This window comes from Saccopteryx leptura, chromosome 3 (assembly GCF_036850995.1).
Source record: "Saccopteryx leptura isolate mSacLep1 chromosome 3, mSacLep1_pri_phased_curated, whole genome shotgun sequence".
NCBI lineage: Eukaryota > Metazoa > Chordata > Mammalia > Chiroptera > Emballonuridae > Saccopteryx > Saccopteryx leptura.
In genome coordinates, this window is record NC_089505.1 from 72455983 (window position 1) to 72479930 (window position 23948).

The window sequence follows — 23948 nt, forward strand, 5'->3', positions numbered from 1 at the left end:
ATAGGGCTCTGCGGAGCGAGGGGGCGGGAACACATTGGCTCCCAGCGCAGTGAGAGAATCGCTAGCGTTTCCTCAAATCCTTCAGATCCTCGTCGGCCGCCGTAGGCTGACAAAAAATCTCAGAGATGTAGCCAGAACCCGAGTCAGGTTGCGGAAGTGTAAAGTTTAGACTTTCCTCGTGGGCTACAGAAAACAAGGTCGGTGCGCTCTTGTCCTTTTATATTTTCAGAAACATTTTGTCCAGTGGCAGATTTGTCTCACATCACAGAGTACCTGACATCAGGGGGTGGAAGCGGTGCAGTGTGGACCCTGGAAGGAGGGGGTGGAGTCGTGTGGAAGGAGCTCCCAGGCATTTCCGAGGAAGTAGGTGACCGACTGTCTTTAGTTTGAGTAGCTTTGGGGTCATTTAGCGACTAAGGGACTGTAGACAGCAACTATCGTGTCCCGACTGTCCTGGTCTCTGCGGGTCACACTGTATGTAACGGCTGGAGGCATTTAGTATGATCGCGGTGTCAGGATCAGGTTCGGGATATAAAGGACTCGGGATGGTCCTCACGTGAGGGTGGCTGGTCCCGCTGTGGGAATAATAAGAACATGTGGTCAGTGTCTGAGGTGCAGACGGTATCGTGAGGCTGCAGCTTTGGAGGCCCAGGCCCCCAGGGTGGTGATTGGGATGAGGTTCCAACCTCTGCGTTTGGGACGGAACGGAATCCATAGCCTTCCACCGCTTGAGTATATGGCGGTTTAACCAACTGTTAATTAAACTTGTGTTGTTTGCATTTTGGCTTGTTGTGAATAATGCTGCTGTGACCATTTTTATACATACATTCTGGGTCAGATATATCTTTATCAGCTAGGGGATACGTGTAGCTTAGATGAAACCTCAGAAAAGGTGGTCAAGCCCAGGGCAAGCAGTTAGATGCCCTGTGTTTTAGCCTTTCATACAGGGTCACCTAACTGCAGTACAGAGCCACACCTATTGGTCAGTTTTGGTTGACACTTTCACATTGCAAAGGCAGAACTGATTCCCTCGAACCTAGATCTATGGTCCTCAATGTCAAAAATACATATCTGTTCCTTTGCAGAAAATATTTGCAAGCACCTGACCTTGGCTTTTAATATGTAGCAACGAACACTTCTTTTTAATTTTGTTACCCACACACTTTCTTATTTGCTGACATAATCTTCATTTTATTTAATATCCATCCCCCTAACAAAGTAACCTGTATGAATTATAGAAATTAAGTCCCACTGTCTCCTAGTCAAACGTGGTGGCCCCAGTTCCTATCGCTATTGCAATGTAGGAGTTCCATGCCCAGGATGTCAACCTGGTAATTGGATAATCTGGAAACACCACCTGGCATCAGACGGAGAAAATTAACTGTTTATTACTCACTTTCTAGTGAAGCCTGCTGGCGCCCCGGGGACAAACAAGAACCATCCATAAGCAGGGCCCTTTCTTCTTTTCTGTACCTCCCAAGGGAGGGAAAAGCTACACTAATGACAGCAAAAAACACTGGCTTGTATATGGGAAAGTCTTATTTCCCCTCATACACTTCCTCGGAACTTCTAGGGACGAGGCTATGTTTCTTCTTCACTCACCCTCTAAACTCAGGTCTCCACCAGTGTCAACAGGGCTGCCAAACCTGTCAACTCTCTCTCTCCTCTCCATCAAAACAGATTAGGTGGAAATACCCCTTCTCCTGCAAACAATAGCAAAAAATCACTTTTCTTCATATAGGCAGGCAATCTGCACTTTGCAATCTGCTGCCCTGAGGGTAAGCAGCAGCCTTCCATAGACTATACACACAGGGCGCTGCCCCAGTACAAGCAAGCAAAATTAAAAAACCGCCTATTTACCCAAGAAGAGGAATATGAGTTTTAAAGGGGACTCTGGTTTTAAAAGCACCCTGAACCCAAGCCTTAAATTTCAGTCTTTTGTTGTTTATGGAAAAGGGATGAAGGTCTCATTATTTTTCCGTAACTGCTTCCTGCTAGTTAGGGTCGGTGAATTATTTATGGGGCAGGGGATATAGATGAGAGTCAGCAGACCCAGACTGGTTTGAAAATGTCCTTAGGCAGTTACTTGCTGGGGAACTCGTTGATATTTGTGTTGGTGCGCAGCCTGGAGGAGGAAAATGTAACCGGTGGTTTCTGTACCCACTGTCTCAGTCAGCCTCTTTATAAGACCTCTGGTACACAAGGTGCAGAAGCAGCCTGCAAGAATGAACATTTCAGTGACAATTAAAAAGGAGGTTAGGACAGAGGTGGCTAGTCCTCCTGAACCTGTCCCAACTTCTGAAGTTATTTTGAGAGTTACCAAGAGAGGTGTGAGCCGCACTACCCTTTTGTGCCGGAGTTGCTGAATCCCTGGAATGGGTACACTGGTTGTTGAGGGCTACATCACCATTGGGAAAGAGGTATGTTAAAGCACAGGCTCTTGCCCAGGTAGTAGGAAGGCCAAGGTAGCGTCCTCATCGCAGAGGAACAACATTCCCTGTTGTGTCAGGCAGGGAGGGAGATGAATTGAGAAGAGGTGAGAAAGAGGGTAGGGAGGTGTGCTCCTTTCTTGGGGTTCTGCTGTGCAGACTGATAATGTAGACGCTATTCCTGCTCCAATAAGGGGAGAGAGATGCGTACTTGCTTGTTGGGTGCAGTGAAAATGAGGGAGACATCAGGGTGGGAGATGATCCAGGGAAAAGGGAGAGGGAGGAATAAGAGGAATTAAAAGAAGGGGCTTATAATGTAAAAAAGAGGGAAACCGGCCTGGATGGAGTAAGCAGCTGTTTGTCTCAGGAGGGACCTGGTGTCCATTTGCTGAGACTAAAGTGTGGTTAGAATCCATAGAGTGACAGTGATGTTGCATGTTGTTTTGGCAGAGGCCACCTGGAGTGTTCCTGATGTTTTGGTGAAGCATCAGGGGGCTTGACTTACCCTGTGCTCTCCATATGGAGCACTTTCAGGATTTTCTTTATAGGTTTATCATACATTTAATTAGTCTTAAACTATTTTTAAAGATTTTATTTATTTATTTTTAGAGACAGAAAGAGAGAGAAGACAGGGAAGAGCAGGCAGCATCAACTCCCATGTGTGCCTTGAGCAGGCAAACCCAGGGTTTCAAACCAGAGACCTCAGCGTTCTAGGCCGATGCTTTGTCCACTGCGCTGCCACAAGTGAGGCATCATTCTCAATCTTTATACTTTAATTGTGCCTAATTTTTACTGTATGAACTAATCATACATCATACATTTTTTTATGTCAGGCTTTTCTTAATTTGAATGTGGTGGGTGATTTTTTTTTTTATGTGTGTGTGTGTAATAAATGTCAGGTAAACTTATTCTATGATGCTTATGCAATAAGTATTTTTGGAGTTACATGACATGAAAGATTTATTCCATATGCTTTATAAAGAAAGGTGATTTTTGGCCTGACCAGGCAGTGGTGCAGTGGCTGGATCATCTATCTGAGCCTGAGGACTCAGGTTTGAAGCCCTGAGATTGCTGGCTTGAGCACGGAGTTGTCAGCTTGAGGGTGGGATTATAGACATGAGCCCAGCGTTCTTGGCTTTAGCCCAATGGTTGCTGGATTGAGCCCAAGGTCACTGGCTCAGCTGAATCTCCCTAGTCGAGACACATACGAGAATGATATTAATGAACAACTAAAGTGCCGCAGGTAAGAGTTCATGCTTCTCATCTCTCTTCCTTCCTGTCTTTTTGTCTATTTGTCTCTTTGTCTTTTCACTTAAAAAAATTTTTTTTTTACTATCCTTTAGAAATGTTAAAAGAGCTAAGGTGGTATTTTTCCCATAGCATGCTGTAGTTTGAGTGCATGGCAGTTGTTCCTACCAATAACTGAACTTGTGTGTTTGCAGTCCAGATGGTTAGGATCCAGCTGCCATGAAAATTCTTGTACTTCTGTTTCAGCAGTGCACTTTTGTGTGTGTGTTTCAGCGAGAAACTTCACTGTGGGTGCTCTGTATGGGTAGCCCCTGGGGAAAGCTAGAAAGAGCTTATACCTCAAGTCATCATAGACTGTGCCAGCTGTTCCATGGATGGTGCCCACACATTTGAAAAGGTTGTCTGATTCTGGGAAGGCAGAAATTTCTTTGTTGCCAGACATCATGAGGGTCATCACCTCCTGCTGTGACCTCTTGCCCATGGGGCCCTGGGCAGCGTCCCCCCTGGGCTGGGCTTCTTTTTTTTTTTTTTAATAATAATTTTATTTTTTTAATGGGGTGACATCAATAAATCAGGATACATATATTCAAAGATAACAAGTCCAGGTTATCTTGTCGTTCAATTCTGTTGCATACCCACCACCCAAAGTCAGATTGTCCTCCGTCACCTTCTATCTTGTTTTCTTTGTGCCCCTCCCCACCCCCTTTCCCTCTCCCATTCCCCCCTCCCCCCCGTAACCACCACACTCTTATCAATGTCTCTTAGTTTCACTATTATGTCCCACCTACGTATGGAATAATACAGTTCCTGGTTTTTTCTTTTTTTATTTTATTTTATTTTATTTTATTTTATTTTTTTTGTATTTTTCTGAAGCTGGAAATGGGGAGAGACAGTCAGACAGACTCCCGCATGCGCCCGACCGGGATCCACCCGGCACGCCCACCAGGGGGCGATGCTCTGCCCACCAGGGGGCAATGCTCTGGCCCTCCGGGGCGTCGCTCTGCCGAGACCAGAGCCACTCTAGCGCATGGGGCAGAGGCCAAGGAGCCATCCCCAGCGCCCGGGCCATCTTTGGCCATCTTTGCTCCAATGGAGCCTTGGCTGCGGGAGGGGAAGAGAGAGACAGAGAGAAAGGAGGGGGGGTGGAGAAGCAGATGGGCGCTTCTCCTGTGTGCCCTGGCTGGGAATCGAACCCGGGTCCCCCGCACGCCAGGCCGACGCTCTACCGCTGAGCCAACCAGCCAGGGCCTCCTGGTTTTTTCTGATTTACTTATTTCGCTTCGTATCATGTTATCAAGATCCCACCATTTTGCTGTAAATGTTCCGATGTCATCATTTCTTATGGCTGAGTAGTATTCCATAGTGTATATGTGCCACATCTTCTTTATCCAGTCATCTATTGATGGGCTTTTTTGTTGTTTCCATGTCCTGGCCACTGTGAACAATGCTGCAATAAACATGGGGCTGCATGTGTCTTTACGTATCAATGTTTCTGAGTTTTTGGGATATATACCCAGTAGAGGGATTGCTGGGTCATAAGGTAGTTCTATTTTCAGTTTTTTGAGGAACCACCATACTTTCTTCCATAATGGTTGTACTACTTTACATTCCCACCAACAGTGTATGAGGGTTCCTTTTTCTCCACAGCCTCTCCAACATTTGCTATTACCTGTCTTGCTAATAACAGCTAATCGAACAGGTGTAAGGTGGTATCTCATTGCCGTTTTGATTTGCATTTCTCTAATAGCTAAAGAAGATGAGCATCTTTTCATATATCTGTTGGCCATTTGTATTTCTTCCTGGGAGAAGTGTCTATTCATATCCTCTTCCCATTTTTTTATTGGATTGTTTGTTTGTTTGTTGTTGAGTTTTATGAGTTCTTTGTATATTTTGGATATTAGGCCCTTATCTGAGCTGTTGTTTGAAAATATCATTTCCCATTTAGTTGGCTTTCTGTTTATTTTGTTATCAGTTTCTCTTGCTGAGCAAAAACTTCTTAGTCTGATGTAGTCCCATTCATTAATTTTTGCCTTCAATTCTCTTGCCTGTGGAGTCAGATTCATAAAATGCTCTTTAAAACCCAGGTCCATGAGTTGAGTACCTATGTCTTCTTCTATGTACTTAATTGTTTCAGGTCTTATGTTTAGATCTTTGATCCATTTTGAGTTAATTTTTGTACAGGGGGAGAGACTGTAGTCCAGTTTCATTCTTTTGCATGTGGCTTTCCAGTTTTCCCAGCACCATTTATTGAAGAGGCTTTCTTTTCTCCATTGTGTGTTGTTGGCCCCTTTATCAAAAATTATTTTACTATATATATGTGGTTTTATTTCTGGACTTTCTATTCTGTTCCATTGGTCTGATTGTCTATTTTTCTGTCAAAACCATGCTGTTTTGATTGTCGTGGCCCTATAGTATAGTTTGAAGTCAGGTATTGTAATGCCCCCAGCTTCATTCTTTTTCTTTAGGATTGCTTTGGCTATTCGGTGTTTTTTATAGTTCCATATAAATCTGATGATTTTTTGCTCTATTTCTTTAAAAAACGTCATTGGAAGTTTGATGGGAATTGCATTAAATTTGTATATTGCTTTGGGTAATATAGCCATCTTGATTATATTTATTCTTCCTAGCTAAGAACAAGGTATATTCTTCCATCTCATTATATCTTTTTCGATTTCCCTTAACAATGGTTTATAGTTTTCATTATATAAGTCCTTTACATTCTTTGTTATGTTTATTCCTAAGTATTTTATTTTTTTTGTTGCAATCGTGAAGGGGATTATTCTTTTGAGTTCCTTCTCAGTTGTTTCATTGTTGGCATATAGAAAGGCTGTTGACTTCTGTATGTTAATTTTGTATCCTGCGACCTTACTGTATTGGCTTATTGTTTCTAGTAGTCTTTTTGTGGATTCTTTGGGGTTTTCGATGTATAGGATCATATCATCTGCAAAAAGTGATACCTTTACTTCTTCTTTTCCGATATGGATGCCTTTTATTTCTTTGTCTTGTCTGATTGCTCTGGCTAGAACCTCTAGTACCACATTAAATAAGAGTGGAGAGAGTGGACAACCCTGTCTTGTTCCTGATTTAAGGGGGAAAGCCTTCAGTTTAGTGCCATTTAATATGATGGTGGCTGATGGTTTATCATATATGGCCTTTATCATGTTGAGATATTTTCCTTCTATACCCATTTTGTTGAGAGTCTTAAACATAAAATTGTGTTGTATTTTATCGAAAGCCTTTTCTGCGTCTATTGATAAGATCATGTGGTTTTTGTTCTTTGTTTTGTTGATATGGTGTATTACGTTAACCGTTTTACGTATGTTGAACCATCCTTGAGATTCTGGGATGAATCCCACTTGATCATGATGTATTATTTTTTTAATATGTTGTTGTATTCGATTTGCTAGTATTTTGTTTAGTATTTTAGCATCTGTATTCATTAGAGATATTGGTCTGTAGTTTTCTTTTTTTGTGCCATCCTTGCCTGGTTTTGGTATGAGGGTTATGTTGGCCTCATAAAATGTGTTTGGAAGTATTGCTTCTTCTTCAATTTTTTGGAAGACTTTGAGTAGAATAGGAACCAAGTCTTCTTTGAATGTTTGATAAAATTCGCTTGTATAGCCGTCAGGGCCTGGACTTTTATTTTTGGGGAGGTTTTTAATGGTTTTTTCTATTTCTTCTTTACTGATAGGTCTGTTTAGGCTTTCTGCTTCTTCTTGACTCAGTCTAGGAAGGTTGTATTGTTCTAGGAATTTATCCATTTCTTCTAGGTTGTTGAATTTAGTGGCATAAAGTTTTTCATAGTATTCTACAATAATTCTTTGTATATCTACGGTGTCCTTGGTGATTTCTCCTCTTTCATTTTGGATTTTGTTTATATGAGTTCTTTCTCTTTTTTCCTTGGTAAGTCTTGCCAAGGGTTTGTCAATTTTGTTGATCTTTTTAAAGAACCAGCTCCTTGTTCTATTAATTTTTTCTATAGTTTTTCTGTTCTCTAATTCATTTATTTCTGCTCTGATTTTTATTATCTCCTTTCTTCGGCTGGTTTTGGGTTGTCTTTGCTCTTCTTTTTCTAGTTCCTTAAGGTGTGAAGTTAAGTGGTTCACTTGGGCTCTCTCTTGTTTGTTCATATATGCCTGAAGTGATATGAACTTCCCTCTTATTACTGCTTTTGCTGCATCCCATAGATTCTGATATGTCGTATTGTCATTTTCATTAGTCTATATATATCTTTTGATCTCTGCACTTATTTCTTCTTTGACCCATTCATTTTTTAAAAGTATGTTGTTTAGTTTCCACATTTTTGTGGGATTTTTTTCCTCTTTTTTGCAGTTGAATTCTAGTTTCAAGGCTTTATGATCAGAAAATATGCTTGGTACAACTTCAATTTTTCTGAATTTGCTGATGTTGTTTTTGTGGCCCAACATATGGTCAATTCTTGAGAATGATCCATGTACACTGGAGAAAAATGTATACTCAGTCACTTTGGGATGAAATGTCCTGTAGATGTCTATCATATCCAGGTGCTCTAGTGTTTTGTTTAAGGCCACTATGTCTTTGTTGATTCTCTGTTTGGATGACCGATCTAGAGCCGTCAGCGGTGTATTGAGGTCTCCAAGTATGATTGTGTTTTTGTCAGTTTTTGTTTTAAGATCAATAAGTAGCTGTCTTATATATTTTGGTGCTCCTTGGTTTGGTGCATATATATTAAGAATTGTTATTTCTTCTTGATTCAGTGTCCCCTTAGCCATTATGAAATGGCCATTTTTGTCTCTGAGTACTTTTCCTGTCTTGTAGTCAGCATTATCCGATATGAGTATTGCTACACCTGCTTTTTTTTGGATGTTATTTGCTTGGAGTATTGTTTTCCAGCCTTTCACTTTGAATTTGTTTTTATCCTTGTTACTTAGATGAGTTTCCTGTAGGCAGCATACAGTTGGATTTTCTTTTTTAATCCATTCTGCTACTCTGTGCCTTTTTATTGGTGAGTTTAATCCGTTTACATTTAGTGTAATTATTGATACTTGTGATTTCCCTATTGCCATTTTATATCTTGCTTTCTGTTAGTTTTGTGTCTTGTTTGATCCTTCTCTTTCGTTTTTCTATCTTTTGTTTTTATTTGGTTGTATTCCATACATCTTTCCTCTGTTGCTATCTTTTTTATCTCATGTGCTTCTGTGGTGGTTTTTTCAATGGTGGTTACCTTTGAGTAATGAAAAGGGTCCCTACCCTGTTCATTGTAGCGAACTATTTTGTGAGTACTTTTGCACTCCATCGTCCTTTGCTACTGTTAATCTTCATCCTTTCTCCCCCTCTTTCTTTTTGTTGTTGTCACAGTTTAAATTTGGTTTTATTGTGTTCTTCTTGGAGCTTTTACTTGTGGCTCTGTTTTTTTTTGTTCTTTGTATCTGATTGGAGAACCCCCTTTAGTAATTCCTGGACTGGGGGTTTTCTGATGATAAATTCCCTCATCTTTTCTGTATCTGTGAATGTTTTTATTTCTCCTTCATATTTGAAGGATAGCTTTGATGGGTATAGTATTCGTGGCTGAAAGTTCCTCTCTTTCAGGACTTTAAATATTGGGGTCCACTCTCTTCTAGCTTGTAGAGTTTCTGCTGAGAAATCTGATGATAATCTAATGGGCCTTCCTTTATATGTTGTATTCTTCTTTTCCCTGGCTGCCTTGAGAATTTTTTCTTTGCTGTTGGTTTGTGTCAATTTCATTATGATATGCCTTGGAGTAGGTTTGTTGGGGTTAAGAAAACTCGGAGTTCTGTTTGCTTCTTGAACTTGAGGCTTTAGTTCTTTCCACAGGCTTGGGAAGTTTTCATCTATTATTTGTTTGAGTATGTTCTCCATTCCATTTTCTCTCTCTTCTCCCTCTGATATACCTATTATTCTTATGTTATTCTTTTTGATGGAGTCAGATAATTCTTGTAGGGCTATCTCATTTTTTTAAATTTTTGTGTCTCTTTCTTCTTCTCTCTGCTGTGCCTCAAGTTGCTTGTCCTCTATTTCACTAATCATCTCTTCTATCTGACCTGTTCTATTAGCTAAGCTTGTTACTTCATTTTTCAGCTCGTGAATTGAGTTTTTCATCTCTGTTTGATTTGTTTTTATGGTTTCAATTTCCTTGGACATATATTCTTTGTGTTCATTGAGTTGTTTTCTGAGCTCCCTAAATTGTCTTTCTGTGTTTTCTTGTATATCTCGGAGGATTTTTAGGATTTCTATCTTGAATTCTCTGTCATTTAGCTCCAAGGTTTCCAATATATTAAATTTTTTCTCCATAGATTTTTCCTCATCTATCTGTGTTACCTCTCTTTCTTTTGTATCCATGATATTCGATTTTCTCTTCCTTAATGGCATCTGAGGGTGGTTTTGTTGATAGTATTAATGAGATTTAATAAAGAATAAAAAGTTAAAAAATAAAAATATAAAAAATCGAAAATAGTTGTTTTTTTTAAAAAATTAATAATGAAATAAAGAAAAATAAAATAAAATAAAAATTTTTTAAAAAAGGAAATTATTCCCCCCCTCCTTTTTTCCTCTCCTCTCCTCTCCCCTCTTTCTTGAGAAAATCTTGTGGTGAACTGTGAATTATAACAAACAATGCCTGTGATGGAGGGCCTGAATTGGGGAAAAGTAATAAAGGGGCAAAAAAAAAAAAAAAAGAAAAGAAAAATAAAGAAAAACGAGAAAAAGAAAAAAAAAAAAGGAAGAAAAAAAAAGAGCGTATGGACCCCCAAAAAGCAAATAAGGAAAAAATTTGGGTCAAGAATAAAATGATTTGCTTTTAGGTGTTGGTTGTCTAAGAGTTATGATGAGAGGAATAAGAGGAAAACGGAAAAATGGGGAGACAAATTAAAAAATTACTATTGTATTTAGTGGAACAAGAACTAGATAAAATGGAGAGCCAGGGATGGGAGCACTGCTAGTGAGTTAAAAAGGTGAAGTAAAAACCCCCCAAAATGCCACAAACATAAGTTTGAGTCCCAGATAAGATAATTTGTTTGTTATTGAGGTTTGAATGAGATGAGATGTAAAGGAGAAAGGAAGAAACTAATATAGAGGGAGAAAAGAAAGAGAGAGAGAGAAAAAAAGAGGGAACCACTAATAGAAGAAAAAAGAAAGGAGAGAGAGAGAGAGAGAGAGAGAGAGAGTTAAGGGTTTTGGAGTGCAACCCTCATAGAGAGAAAGGAAGAGAAGAGAAAAGATAATGGGAGATGTAACACTTATGGGTAGTGTAGTTCAAGGAGAGGAGAGAGTAAGACCGGCAGAGAGTTAATCGGCCAAATTGGAGGAGGAAAAAAAGTATCAAGAATGAAGATAAGAGAAACAAACGAACAAATATAATAAAATGGGATAGGTTATAAAGTCTGCAGATTATTCTTGATTTTGAGAGGTTATCTTCTTGCTTTTTCTTTTCTCTCCCTCTTCCTGGTCAGTGACTCTGTACCCCGGGTTCTGCCCCTTTGGCACGCTCAGGTAGAGGTTTGCAGTTGATAAGTCTCTATGGCAATGTCATGTATTGTGCTTTAGTCTCGGCTCATTAGCATTTATAGGCTCCGACAGTGAGAGAGTCCGTGTTCCTGGAGCCTTTCTCCTAGTCTTTCCTTCCTCAATTAGTAGCCTGATAATCCAGCTATGGGGTTGCTGCTGCCTCTGCCTGGATAGTAAGAGGCTCAAAGAGCTGGCAACTCCCCACTCTATTTCCACTCAGCACAGGGCTCTGGGTAAGGCTCAGTCAGTCAGAGCTGCTAGCATAATCAGGCGGGCTTTCCGCCCACTCAAAGACCTCTGGCTCTGTCTGCCACTCTGTCCGGTAACACAGGCGGGCGCCCACTTTCGGGGCGCTTGGAGGAAACTCTCACTCACTGGCTGCGCGTGCAGACCAGGATATCCGGCCAGCAGTCTCACGCTCTGAGTGAAACCCCCAACCGCAGGGAAAAGTTGCAGCGTTGGAATTGAGTCTCGCTCCGTCCCCGTGCGCGGCTTTTGCAAGGCGCTGGGGCGGCCCGAGATTCCGCTTTGGCCCACACAAAGGCCCCTGACTCTGCCCCTCTGTGCGATAACACGGGCGCGCACTGCCGAGGCACTTGGAGGAATCTCTCATTCACTATCTGCGCGCGCAGACCCGGATATGAGGCCGGCCGCGTTTCCCTCTGAGTGAAACCCCCAGCAGCACGGAAAATCTCCACCGTTGGAATTAGTTCTCACTCCCTCCTGTGCGTGGCTTTCCCAGGGCGCTGGGGCTGCCCAGAGACTCTGCCCTCGGCCCACAGAAAGGCCTCTGACCCTGCCTCTCCGTGGGGAAACACGGGCACCCACTCTCGGGGCCTAGGAAGAAATCTCTCGCCCACTAACTGCGCACCAACCAGGAGACCGGGTAAAATGGCTGCCCCGCTTGTCTTTCTTTGTTTGGGTTTGGCGCGAGTGTTAGCTTGTATTACCCGGGTTGCCACAGGATCAGTTTTTCCTCGGCTTGGATCTCCGTGCCACTGCCTGGTTCGGCCGCCGCCTGGATCTATTCACCCCCTTTGCCCGCCTCAGTTTCTATATTCACAGTTACCAGAGAAAGCCGCCCTGTTTAGGTTAGTGAGGAAGGCGGAGCATTTCTTACTCCCTATTTCCTTCGGGGTTTGGTTATATATTTAGCCAATTTTTCACTCGACCATACCTTTGGGTGTATTGCGAAGCATCTGGAGGCTCCAAGTATAGGTTTTTCTGTTTCTGGTTGAAGATCTTGTTGAGTTTTGGGGGAGATTTATCGGAATCGCTTCCTACCCCGCCATTACTCTGATGTCATCTGGGGGGCTGGGCTTCTTTACGAGCTGCAGCAATGCTGGCAGTGGCTGGGTTGCGGTTCTGTGGGGCCATCCAGGCAGCACTGACAGAACACAGAAACTCCTAGAGCACGACTCTAACTGCACGTATTTCTTTTTTTTTTTTTTTTTTTTTTTTAGTAAAAAATGATTTTAAAAATTTATATTTTGTGACAGAGACAGAGAGACACAGAAAGAGGGACAGATAGGGACAGACAGACTGGACGGGAGAGAGATGAGAAGCATCAATTCTTTGTTGCAGCACCTTAGTTGTTCATTAATTGCTTTCTCATATGTGCCTTGACCGGGGGGCTACAGCAGACCAAGTAACCCCTTGCTCTAGCCAGCGACCTTGGGCTCAAGCTGGTGAGCCTTGCTCAAACCAGATGAGCCTGCGCTCAAACTGGCAACCTCGAGGTTTTGAACCTGGGTCCTCCGCATCCCAGTCTGATGCTATATGCACTGCGCCACTGCCTGGACAGGCTGATTTAAAAATTTTTTAAATTTTATTTATTGAGAGTGTTGGCCAAGAATGTGGAAGTTCTGGGTTTGATTCCAGGCCAGTCACACAGGAGAAGCATGCATCTGCTTCTACACCCTCCCCCCTCCCCTCTCTCTTGTTCTCTCCCTTCCTCTCCCACAGCCAAGGCTCCATTGAAAAAAAGTGGGCCCAGTTGCTGAGGACAGCTCCATGGCCTCCGTCTCAGGCACTAGAATGGCTCTGGTTGCAATGAAGCAATACCCCAGATGGGCAGAGCATCACCCCCTAGTGGGAATGCCGGGTAGATCACGGTTGGGCGCATGCGGTAGTTTGTCCCTCTGCCCTCCCCACTTCTCACTCAGAGGAAAAATAAAAGTTTCCTATTGAATTAATAGTGATAGAAAGGGAAAGAGAGATAAAAACAAAACAAAACAGGAAACGTACATCCTTTTGTTGTTCCACTTATTTATGTATTCTTTGGTTGCTTGTACATGCTCTGACTAGGAATGAAACCCACAACCATGTCTTCTCTGAATGATGCTCTAGCCAACTTAGCTAACTGGCCAGGGCTTGGATGAGTATTTGAAATATTTTTCCAGCCTAACCTGACTGTAGCACAGTGTATAGAGCGTCAGCCTGGGACGCAGAGGATCCAAGTTCGAGACCCCCAAGGGTGCCAGCTTGACCTGGGCTCATCTAGTTTGAGCAAGGCTCTCAAGCTTGAGCCCAAGGTCGCTGGCTTGAGCAAGGGGTTACTCAGTCTGCTGTACCGCCCCCCATCAAGGCATATATGAGAAAGCAATCAATGAACAACTAAGGTGCCGCAACAAAGAATTGATGCTTCTCATCTCTCTCCCTTCCTGTCTGTCTCTATCTGTCCCTCTCTCTGACTCTGTGACAAAACAAAATTCCATTGATTTGAAAGAGAGAGAGGAAGGGAAAGAGCAGAAGAGAAAGAAGCATTTTGTCATTGTTCCACTTAGTTGTTTCATTTTAGTTGTGCACCCATTGCTAGCTTCTCATACATGCCCTCAGTGATGGAATAATGCTCTAGCCACCCGGCCAGGCCTTAATGTAATTTTATTTTAAATTACATTTTTACTTCTGTAATCATGGGAATTATGTACTTCAACACAACTGCTAGTTTTCATCCTTTATTTAATGCTCTGAGAACTCTGGCTAATTTGGGTTCAGCAAAATTGTTTTCCATATGTTTTAATAAGTTTTATATGTTCTCATATTATACTTAAAACTGTTATCTATTTTGTCTTAATTTTTCTTTATGACTAGTGTTAAGGGTCTTAATTTATTTCCCTGACACTAGGTATACAATTATCCCAGCATCTTCTGATGAAAGACTTATCCCATTGGTTTATCCTGGGACTTTGGTGAAAAAGTAATTGATGGTAATATATTTGGATTCTCAGTGGTGGTGCCTTTCTCATTGCTGCAGAGAAATGGAGCCCCACTTTACTGGTTCGCTTTCAGTGGCCTTTCCTCGAGATCTGGTCCTAATGTCAACTTTAGATCGTCTAGGCCGCTCTTCCTCTCTGGTGGGTGATGACCAGCCTCACTCAGTACCCATTTCTTGGTGGGTGATGACCAGCCTCACTCAGTACCCATTTCTCGAAGTCTTTTTCTGGTCTTAAAAAGATTATGAAAACTTTCGCTAGCAGTTCTGGGTTGGTGTTCCTTTACAGGACGTATGACCTCTTCTCTGTAGAGTATTACTCTCTGCTGTTACATCAACTCAAAACTCTTGAGCATGTCAAAAATTTTAAAAGAACTCACTTTTTAAAAATACAAACTTAGCCCTGGCCGGTTGGCTCAGCGGTAGAGCGTCGGCCTAGCGTGCGGAGGACCCGGGTTCGATTCCCGGCCAGGGCACATAGGAGAAGCGCCCATTTGCTTCTCCACCCCTCCGCCGTGCTTTCCTCTCTGTCTCTCTCTTCCCCTCCCGCAGCCGAGGCTCCGTTGGAGCAAAGATGGCCCGGGCGCTGGGGATGGCTCTGTGGCCTCTGCCCCAGGCGCTAGAGTGGCTCTGGTTGCAACATGGCGATGCCCAGGATGGGCAGAGCATCGCCCCCTGGTGGGCGTGCCGGGTGGATCCCGGTCGGGCGCATGCGGGAGCCTGTCTGACTGTCTCTCCCTGTTTCCAGCTTCAGAAAAATGAAAAAAAATTAAAAATAAAAAAAAAAAAAAAAAAAATACAAACTTTAAGACCTCTGTGGCCATATGGTATTTCTGCTGATCCACCGAACAAAACTTAGCTCGCTTCTTATTTTGCCTCTGGAAGCTACAATCTCTGAAAATACACAAGTCATAGTGCCAAAAAAACATAATTTGAGGACCTTCCCACCTTTCAGCCACCCCAGGCTACAGGCTCCAACTTTGCTGCTTTTCTTACATAGGTTTTAGGTTACCCAACCTGGCGGCCCCCAATTCGGCTTTGGGAGCGAGGGAGCGCTTTCGTATCACCTTCTAAGGGAGTGTGGGAAATCACCTGTGTTTCTTCTAACACTTTAGATCCTCCTCGGCCACCGTAACAGGGTTATATCGGGATGACGTTTTCAGGCGCCAAATCAGTTTGCGGAAGTGTAAAGTTTAGATTCCTCGCAGGCTGCAGAAAATGATGTCAGTGTGCCCTTGTCCTTTGAAATTTTTCGAAATGTTTTATTTGATGGGAGGTTTGTCTCACATCACAGAGTAGAAGTGGTGCAGTGTGGGCCCCTGGAATTATGGTGGTGGGACGAGTCGTGTGGAAGAAGCTCCAAGGTATTTCGGAGGAAGCAGGTGACTGCCTGCGGTTTGGGTGCTGTTGGGCAAATAAGCTTTACAAATGTTTTTAAAGTTTGCTTGCTTATATTTTGCATTGGCCTGGGCAGCACCTATGTGTACTCGGTGTAAGGCTGCAGTGTTTGCCTTTAGGGTAGCAGATTGTAAATTGCAGATTACGTTTCATTTCTGCTTGGGAGGGGCCGTTGTATTGCTAATGTTTGCTGGAGAAGAGGTTTTTTTTTTGTTTGTTTGTTTGTTTTCTGAAGCTGGAAACGGGGAGAGACAGTCAGACAGACTCCCGCATGCGCCCGACCGGGATCCACCCCGCACGCCCACCAGGGGCGATGCTCTGCCCCTCCGGGGCGTCACTCTGCCGCGACCAGAGCCACTCTAGCGCCTGGGGCAGCGGCCAAGGAGCCACCCCCAGTGCCCGGGCCATCTTTGCTCCAATGGAGCCTTGGCTGCGGGAGGGGAAGAGAGAGACAGAGAGGAAGGAGGGGGGGGGGGGTGGAGAAGCAAATAGGCGCTTCTCCTTTGTGCCCTGGCCGGGAATCGAACCCGGTCCCCCGCACGCCAGGCCGACGCTCTACCGCTGAGCCAACCGGCCAGGGCCGAGAAGAGTTTTTTTTCCCCCTGTCCATCCTGGGTGTCTTGTTTATGCTCCCATGCTCAAGGCAGTGACCTCAAGGTTTGGATCCTGAGTTCTCAGCATCCCAGGCTGATGCTGTATCCACTGCTTGACCGCCTATTCAGGCATATTTTTAAAAGACTTTATTTATTTATTTTAGAGAGAGGGGGGAGAAGGCAGGGAAAGGAGCGGGAAGCATCAAATTGTAGTTGCTCCTTAGATGTGTCTTGACTGGGCAAGGCTGGGGCTTCAAACCAGCGCCCGGAGCATTCCAGGTTGATGCCCTATCCACAGCGCTACCACAGGTCAGGAATGATGGTTTATAAGAAATTTATTGATGCATCTGCGAACAGATGGGCTGAGTCCAAAATGGCGTCAGCCTTGAGAGCCTGGGGATTTAAACTTTTATAGGCGCAGTGAGCGAGTCTAGCGAGATTAATTTTGGTGGAGACTTTTGGGGCAGGGTGGGGGGAGGGGGTCACCTAATGAAAAAATAGTCCCAGCGGGGATATAGATATGGATGGTGAGATGGAAAATCAGTTAGTTTTGCTCAGGTGGAGAGTTAAGGACCCGCTCTGGTGCCATATCACTTGAACCTGGCTAGTAGAGGATTTCTGGTTAGCGGTCCTAGACCCCAACGTAGCAAGTATAGAGGTATTTTTTGAAGGTAAAAAAAGAAACTAAGTTGTTCTAGAAGCTAGTTATTTATGAATTGTTAGGAACATTTCTGTAAGGTGCAGAACTTTTGTGCAGGGGAAGAAACGAAACGAAAGAAGGATTGAGGAAGTAAACAGAGTTTATAAAACAAAAAGGGGGGGGGGGGACTGCTCTAAGACCCCAGATAAGCAGGAAGCAGTTAAAAAAGATTGAGATGAGCGTCTCTGTACACCTCAAGAGAAAAAAGAGGCTGGAATGTTAAATCACATCTCACCTTCTACTGCTAAAAGCTTGTGCGTTCTTGCGGGACAAAATCTGCTTTCTCCTATTATTCTTCAGTAACTCATGCTGCTGTTGTTTTTCAGAAAGTCACTGACCAGGATGTGCTAATCTGAGCACACTAGAGTCACCAACCCCCATGTCAGCAGATGTCTGGGGCAGCAGCCCCTAGTGCCTGTAGTTAACAGCACCTCCAGCTCCTCTCAGTTGAAGCTACACTATCCACTGCGCTATTGCCTGGTCAGGCTTAAAAAGCCATTCTTACCTTTTTCTCTGCAGAGCCTGCTGTGCCATCACTTCTCTTCTATGCAGGAGTCTGCTCATCAGCTTTGTATTTAGTTCCTGTGACTTATTTGTCTATAGTACTATTATTGTACTATTATAATTAAATAACTTTTAAGTCTCATAACTGATAGAGCATATATTTCCATTTTGTTATTAAAGCTGTATATAGCGGTTAGTTTAGAATTTTGAATGGAATTTCATTCAGTGTATATATACATTTGGGAAACAAGACATTTTAAAATGCATCGACTTCTGAGAGTTATGTTCACAGTCAAACTTTACATGTATTTAAATTGTTGAAATTTATCTAAACTTTTAAAATATATAGTCTTTAATTTAAAAAAAAATTTCACTGACCAGGCAGTGGCGCAGTGGATAGAGCGTTGGACTGGGACATGGAGGACACATGTTCAAAACCCAGAATTCTCCAGCTTAAGCCTGAGGTTGCTGGCTTTTGCAAGGGGTCACTTGGTCTGTTGTAGCCTCCGTGGTAAAGACATATATGACAAAGAAATCAGAGAACAGCAAAAGAGCCTAAATGAAGAATGGATGCTTTTCATCTCTCCTGCCTTTTTGTCCCTGTCTTTCCTTCTGTCTGTCTCTGTCTCTAAGAAGAATTTTTTTAAATTTATTTATTGATTTTAGAGAAAGAGGATGAGAGCAAGAGACAGCAAGAAATTTTGATTTGTTGTTCCAATTATTAATGCCTTCATTGGTAGATTCTTGTATCTGCCCTGACTGGGGATGAAATCTGCATCATTGACATTTCTGGATGACACTAACCAGCTAACTTGAGTTACCCGGCCAAGGCTCAACATTTTTCGCTCAATATAAAATATTTCTGTTGGTCTTCAAAATGGTAGTTTATAAATTCTGTATCGTTTCTTGATGGCCTATTTGTCAGTTACTGGTGCAGCTATGATTAGTGTGAATTTGTTTATTATTGTTTTGTGGTCCAGTTTCACAATACATTTCAGGGCTACGTTAGATGAATAGGAATGGCAGTCTTTTTTTTTTTTTTGTATTTTTCTGAAGCTGGAAACGGGGAGAGACAGTCAGACAGACTCCCGCATGCGCACGACTGGGATCCACCCGGCACACTCACCAGGGGCGGCACACTCACCAGGGGCGATGCTCTGCCCACCAGGGGGTGATGCTCTGCCCCTCCGGGGCGTCGCTCTGCCGCGACCAGAGCCACTCTAGCACCTGGGGCAGAGGCCAAGGAGCCATCCCCAGCGCCCGGGCCATCTTTGCTCCAATGGAGCCTTGGCTGCGGGAGGGGAAGAGAGAGACAGAGAGGAAGGAGGGGGGGGGGTGGAGAAGCAAATGGGCGCTTCTCCTATGTGCCCTGGCCGGGAATTGAACCCGGGTCCCCCACACGCCAGGCTGACGCTCTACTGCTGAGCCAACCGGCCAGGGCGGAATGGCAGTCTTTTAATAATTTCTTTTCTTTCAAGATTTTATAGATTAATTTTTAAGAGAAGAGAGAGAGAAAGGGTGGTGGTGGTGAAGAGAGGGAAGCATGAATTTATAGTAGTTGCTTCTCACTTGTGCCTTGACCTGGCAAGCTTATGATTTCAAGCCAGTAACTTCAGCATTCCGGGTCAACACCTGATCCATTGCACCTGATGGGTCAGGCAGGAAAGGAATTTCAGGCTTTTACATGGTGCTCAATTGAAACTAATACTACTGAGCATTGTTTTTCTTTCTCAGCAGTAACTTTAGGGTATTCTGGTTCTTTTTCTATAAGAGTGTGGTTACAGCAGTTTGTGGTGAGCCTTTCATGGTGTATCTCTTCCTTTCTTTTCTTTATTTCTCTCTTTTTTTCACAGACAGAAAAATGGAGGGACAGATAGAGACAGACCAACTAGAAGGAAGAGTGATGAGAAACATCAACTCGTAGTTTCTGCACCTTAATTGTTTATTGATTGCTATCTCATACATGCTTTAAATGTGAGGGTTCGGCAGCGGAGCCAGTGATTCTTTGATCAGGCCGGTCAGCTTGGGCTTCAAGCCAGTGACCATAATAAGGTCATGTCGGCGAGCCCATGCTCATGCTAGTGAGCCCGTGTTTTTGCTCATTGAGCACATTATCAAACCCGATGAGCCCACATGCAATACTGTGACCTTGGAGTTTCAAACTGGGTCCTCAGCATCACAGGTAAAGCTCTGTCCACTGCGCCACCTCCTGGTCAGCCATGATATATCTTTTTCTAACCTTTTATTTCAAGTTTTCCATATCATGTTACTTACATGTCACCTATAATAGGATGTTATTTGATTTTAAATTTTATTTGAATGTGACAGTTTTGTAAAGTTTGTATTTAATGTAACTAACAGAAATGCTTATTTTGTTTAATTTTTCATCTCTTTTAAAACAGTAATCTAAGTGCATTGTAGTTGCTTATAGTATTTTTTCTGTATCTCTTTCTGTTGTTTTTTCTTTTTTTTGATCTTCTTTAAATTTTCTAAATTGCACTGGTTGATTTTTGTTTAGAGAGAGAACAAGAAACATAGAATAATTTGTTGATTCACTTATTTATGCATTCATTGGTTGCTTCTCATATGTGCCCTGACCGGTGATCGAACCTGCAACCTTAGCATATGGGGAAGACACTCTTAACCAGCTGAGCTACTGAACCAGGGCTCAGATGAGTTTTTAAAGTTTAAAATTATATTTTCCACATCTGTAAGCATAAAAATAAAGACAGCTGTTAGTTTTCTTCCTGACGGTAGAGATTATGCATAGTGTAGCACTTTATAAATCCTTGTGAGAAACAGTGCCTTTACACTCTTCTACGGCAATACAGGGATCTCAAGGCACTTCAGCTTCATTTGCAACGTTCCAATGTATTTACATTTTTGTAGACTTTTTTTAATGTGTTTTGAACCTTAAACACTATAATATTTACTTATGAGACAGTGCTGCCCTGGTGGGGTGACACCTTTGATGGGAGTGTACCTCTAATATGTCAAGGTTGCAGGTTTGATCCTTGCTCAGGGCACAATTTGAGTCAACTAATGAATGCATAAATGGATTGAACAATAAATCCATGGTCCTCTTTCTCTCCTTTGTGGTATATCTCTCTCTCTTTTTCTCTCTCCCTATCTCTTTCTCTCTCGTTGTCAAATTAGTAAATTGATGCCAGACCAATACTCTACAAATAAACAAACTAACCAGGGATTTAGGGCCATAATTTGTATATAACATTTACATAGTAATTCTACAACTTACTGACATTTAGTAAGTTTTCAGTAGTGACATCTTTCTGTTTGTCTCCTTTTCTTTCACTGAAATAAAAAAAGAGAAAATGAGTTTAGTTACATGGATGGATGTACTTCTTTCTCGCTATATAAATGAAAATGTGCTTACTGAATGTATTTTCTCTTTTAAATAAGTAATTCCTGAATTACAAGATTCAGTTTTTAAAAAGATTTATGACCTCATACATGAAGGAATTTAATAACGGTATTATTATTGTTATGTTTTGCAAATCATTTGTATAATTTAAGTACAATTCCTAGATACATAATGTGAAAATATTTTCTCACAATCTCTGTCTTCACTTTCTTTTTTTTTTTTTTTAAGCTTTTTTTTTTTTCCCAGAGACAGAGAGTCAGAGAGAGGGACTGATAGGGACAGACATACAGGAACAGAGAGAGATGGGAAGCATCAATTATCAGTTTCTCGTTGTGGCACTTTAGTTGTTCATTGATTGCTTTCTCATATGTGCCTTGACTGGGGGGCTACAGCAGACCAAGTAACCCCTTGCTCAAGCCAGCGACCTTGGGTCCAAGCTGGTGAGCTTTGCTCAAACCAGATGAGCCCGCGCTCAGACCAAGTAACCCCTTGCTCAAGCCAGCGACTTTGGGTCCAAGCTGGTGAGCTTTGCTCAAACCAGATGAGCCCGCGCTCAAGCTGGCAACCTCGAGGTCTTGAACCTGGGTCCTCGGCATCCCAGTCTGACGCTCTATCCACTGTGCCACCGCCTAGTCAAGCTGTCTTCACTTTCTTAAATGTTGGTGCATCTCTATCCCTTCTTTTTGTCTGTGCCTCTCTTTCTGTTTGTCTCCTTTTCTTTCACTGAAAATAAAGAAAGAAAATGAGTTTAGTTACATGGATGGATGTACTTCTTTCTCGCTATATAAATGAAAATGTGCTTACTGAATGTATTTTCTCTTTTAAATAAGTAATTCCTGAATATAACTTTAGTTATCTTTCTTTGTAGTTTACACTTTTTCTTATCTCAAGCATTGACTGCAATCTCCAATACACAATAGAAAAGTGGGTTTGTCGTGAACATCTGTGTCCTTCCTGATGCCTCCTCATATTATTCACCTGCAACAGTGTCTGTGGTTACTATTTTCTAGGAGGGTAGGATCATAAAATATGATTCATCTAGGATTACTAATTTCTTTTTTTTTTTTTCCCTTGTTTTATCGAAGCTGGAAACAGGGAGAGACAGTCAGACAGACTCCCGCATGCGCCCGACCGGGATCCACCCGGCATGCCCACCAGGGGCGACGCTCTGCCACCAGGGAGCGATGCTCTGCCCCTCTGGGGCGTCGCTCTGCCACAACCAGAGTCACTCTAGCGCCTGAGGCAGAGGCCACAGAGCCATCCCCAGCGCCCGGGCTATCTTTGCTCCAATGGAGCCTTGGCTGCGGGAGGGGAAGAGAGAGACAGAGAGGAAGGGGGGGGTGGAGAAGCAAATGGGTGCTTCTCCTATGTGCCCTGGCCGGGAATCGAACCCGGGTCCCCTGCACGCCAGGCCGACGCTCTACCGCTGAGCCAGCCGGCCAGGGATAATTTAATTTCTTAACAATATTTATTATATTTTAATGTTTAGAGACAGAAGGGGGAGAGACAGAAACACGGACTCGTTTCTGTATGTACTGTGCCTGTGATCAAACAAGAAACCTTTGTGAACCGAAAGACGGTCTAACCAACTGAGCTATCCTGACCAGTGCTAAAGTATTGTTTAGGAGAAAAAAAAGTCTGCTTAATGTGGTTTATTTCTGCCATTAATTTCGTTTTTTGTGTGTGACAGAGACAGAGAGAAAGACAGATAGAAATTATTATTTTAATTTGCTGACTTTTAGTGAGAGACGAAGGGAGAAAGAGAGACAGGCAGGGACATTGGTCTGTTCCTGCACGTGTCCCAACCCGAGATTGAACCAGCAGCCTCTGAGCTTCAGGAGGACACTAAACAACCAAGACATCCGGCCAGGGCACGTCAGGTGATTCTAACCTGCATCTATCCTTGAGCAGCAAGGCTCTGGGGCCTGAGATCTGGGGTGAGGGTGAGGGGACTCGGCTGTGCATGGGTTTGGTCTGGACGAGGCCTGTGACCTGCAGGGCAGCATCTACTTAGTGGAGGTCCCCACTGCTGAGGTGTGTGTGACCAGGTGGGCAGCGTGATCTGAGGCCGGGTGTAAAAAACCACTTGTGTGTCTCTGAGAACAGTTTGCTGCCCCAGAATTCCTCCTGTCTGTGGTAGCAGTCACCATCTTTGCCATACAGAGAGGACATTCCTGTGTGTGGCTGTGGCACAGGAAGGGGGTATGATGGTAAACAGCATATCTTCTACTTTCCAGACTGACTTCCGGAAAACCCTTGTTGCCTGAGGAAGAAGCCCAGAAGAGGAGGGAAGGAGGCTTCAGCTATGCCTCTTTCTCAGGTAAAATCATTCTTTGTTCGTTGTTACATCTGTTTGTTTGTTCATTTTTTTAAAGATTTTATTTATTGATTTTAGAGAAAGGAGAGAGACAGAAAAAGGGTGGATGAGTGGAAAGCATCAACTTGTGTTAGTTGCTCCGTATGTGCCCTCACTGGGAATGACTGGTGTTTCGAACCAGCAACCTGAGCGTTTTCATTTCCAGTCAGTGCCGATCCACTGAGCCACCAGAGGTCAGACTTGTGTCTGTCCTTTTTGAAATGCCCTTTGACTTGCTGTTCTCTGACTCTGAATTGTGCTGCCTGATGTTTGTGTACACTGACCTGGGCCGTCCCTCGGTCCCACTCAGGTCTACTTAGAGTCCATCTCTGTGACCCAGTGACAGGGGACTTGTAAAGAGACCCTCCGGGCATCATCCTGGGTAAGGCTTCAGCCCTTGGGTTGGAGCTAGGATGCGAGCACTGAAGTGTGGCTGAGGAGGGAGATCGTCCAGGCACCATGTTGGACGTCCTGTCACTCTGTCAATTAGGGGAAAAGAAAAAGCACATAGAGGTCATGGACTGATGTGCACAAATACCTGATCAGTTCTGGAAAAGGGGGCCAATTAGGGGAAATCCTTCTGCTTTTGTAATACATTTGAAGCTACATGAGTGAGTTACT

At 43.1% G+C, this 23948-nt stretch overlaps 1 protein-coding gene and 1 long non-coding RNA gene across 6 annotated transcripts in view; both read left to right on the forward strand.

Moving 5' to 3' along the window:
• The window catches only part of LOC136399307 (uncharacterized), a 597663-nt gene that overhangs the window by 558763 nt on the left and 14952 nt on the right, over nucleotides 1–23948 (forward strand). The window lies entirely within an intron of this gene.
• Nucleotides 1–23948, forward strand: part of LOC136399252 (zinc finger protein 43-like) — a 134940-nt gene that overhangs the window by 96040 nt on the left and 14952 nt on the right. For 2 of the 5 annotated variants that reach the window (XM_066374261.1, XM_066374267.1), the window contains exons 1-2: nucleotides 15569–15758; nucleotides 23209–23291. In XM_066374261.1, coding sequence (XP_066230358.1) covers nucleotides 23277–23291 — 15 coding nt within the window. In that variant the 5' untranslated portion in view covers nucleotides 15569–15758; nucleotides 23209–23276. Of the gene's footprint in view, nucleotides 1–151; nucleotides 198–15568; nucleotides 15759–22713; nucleotides 22852–23208; nucleotides 23292–23948 lie in introns of those variants that run through there. The other 3 variants (XM_066374262.1, XM_066374263.1, XM_066374264.1) reach the window with 3 other exon arrangements.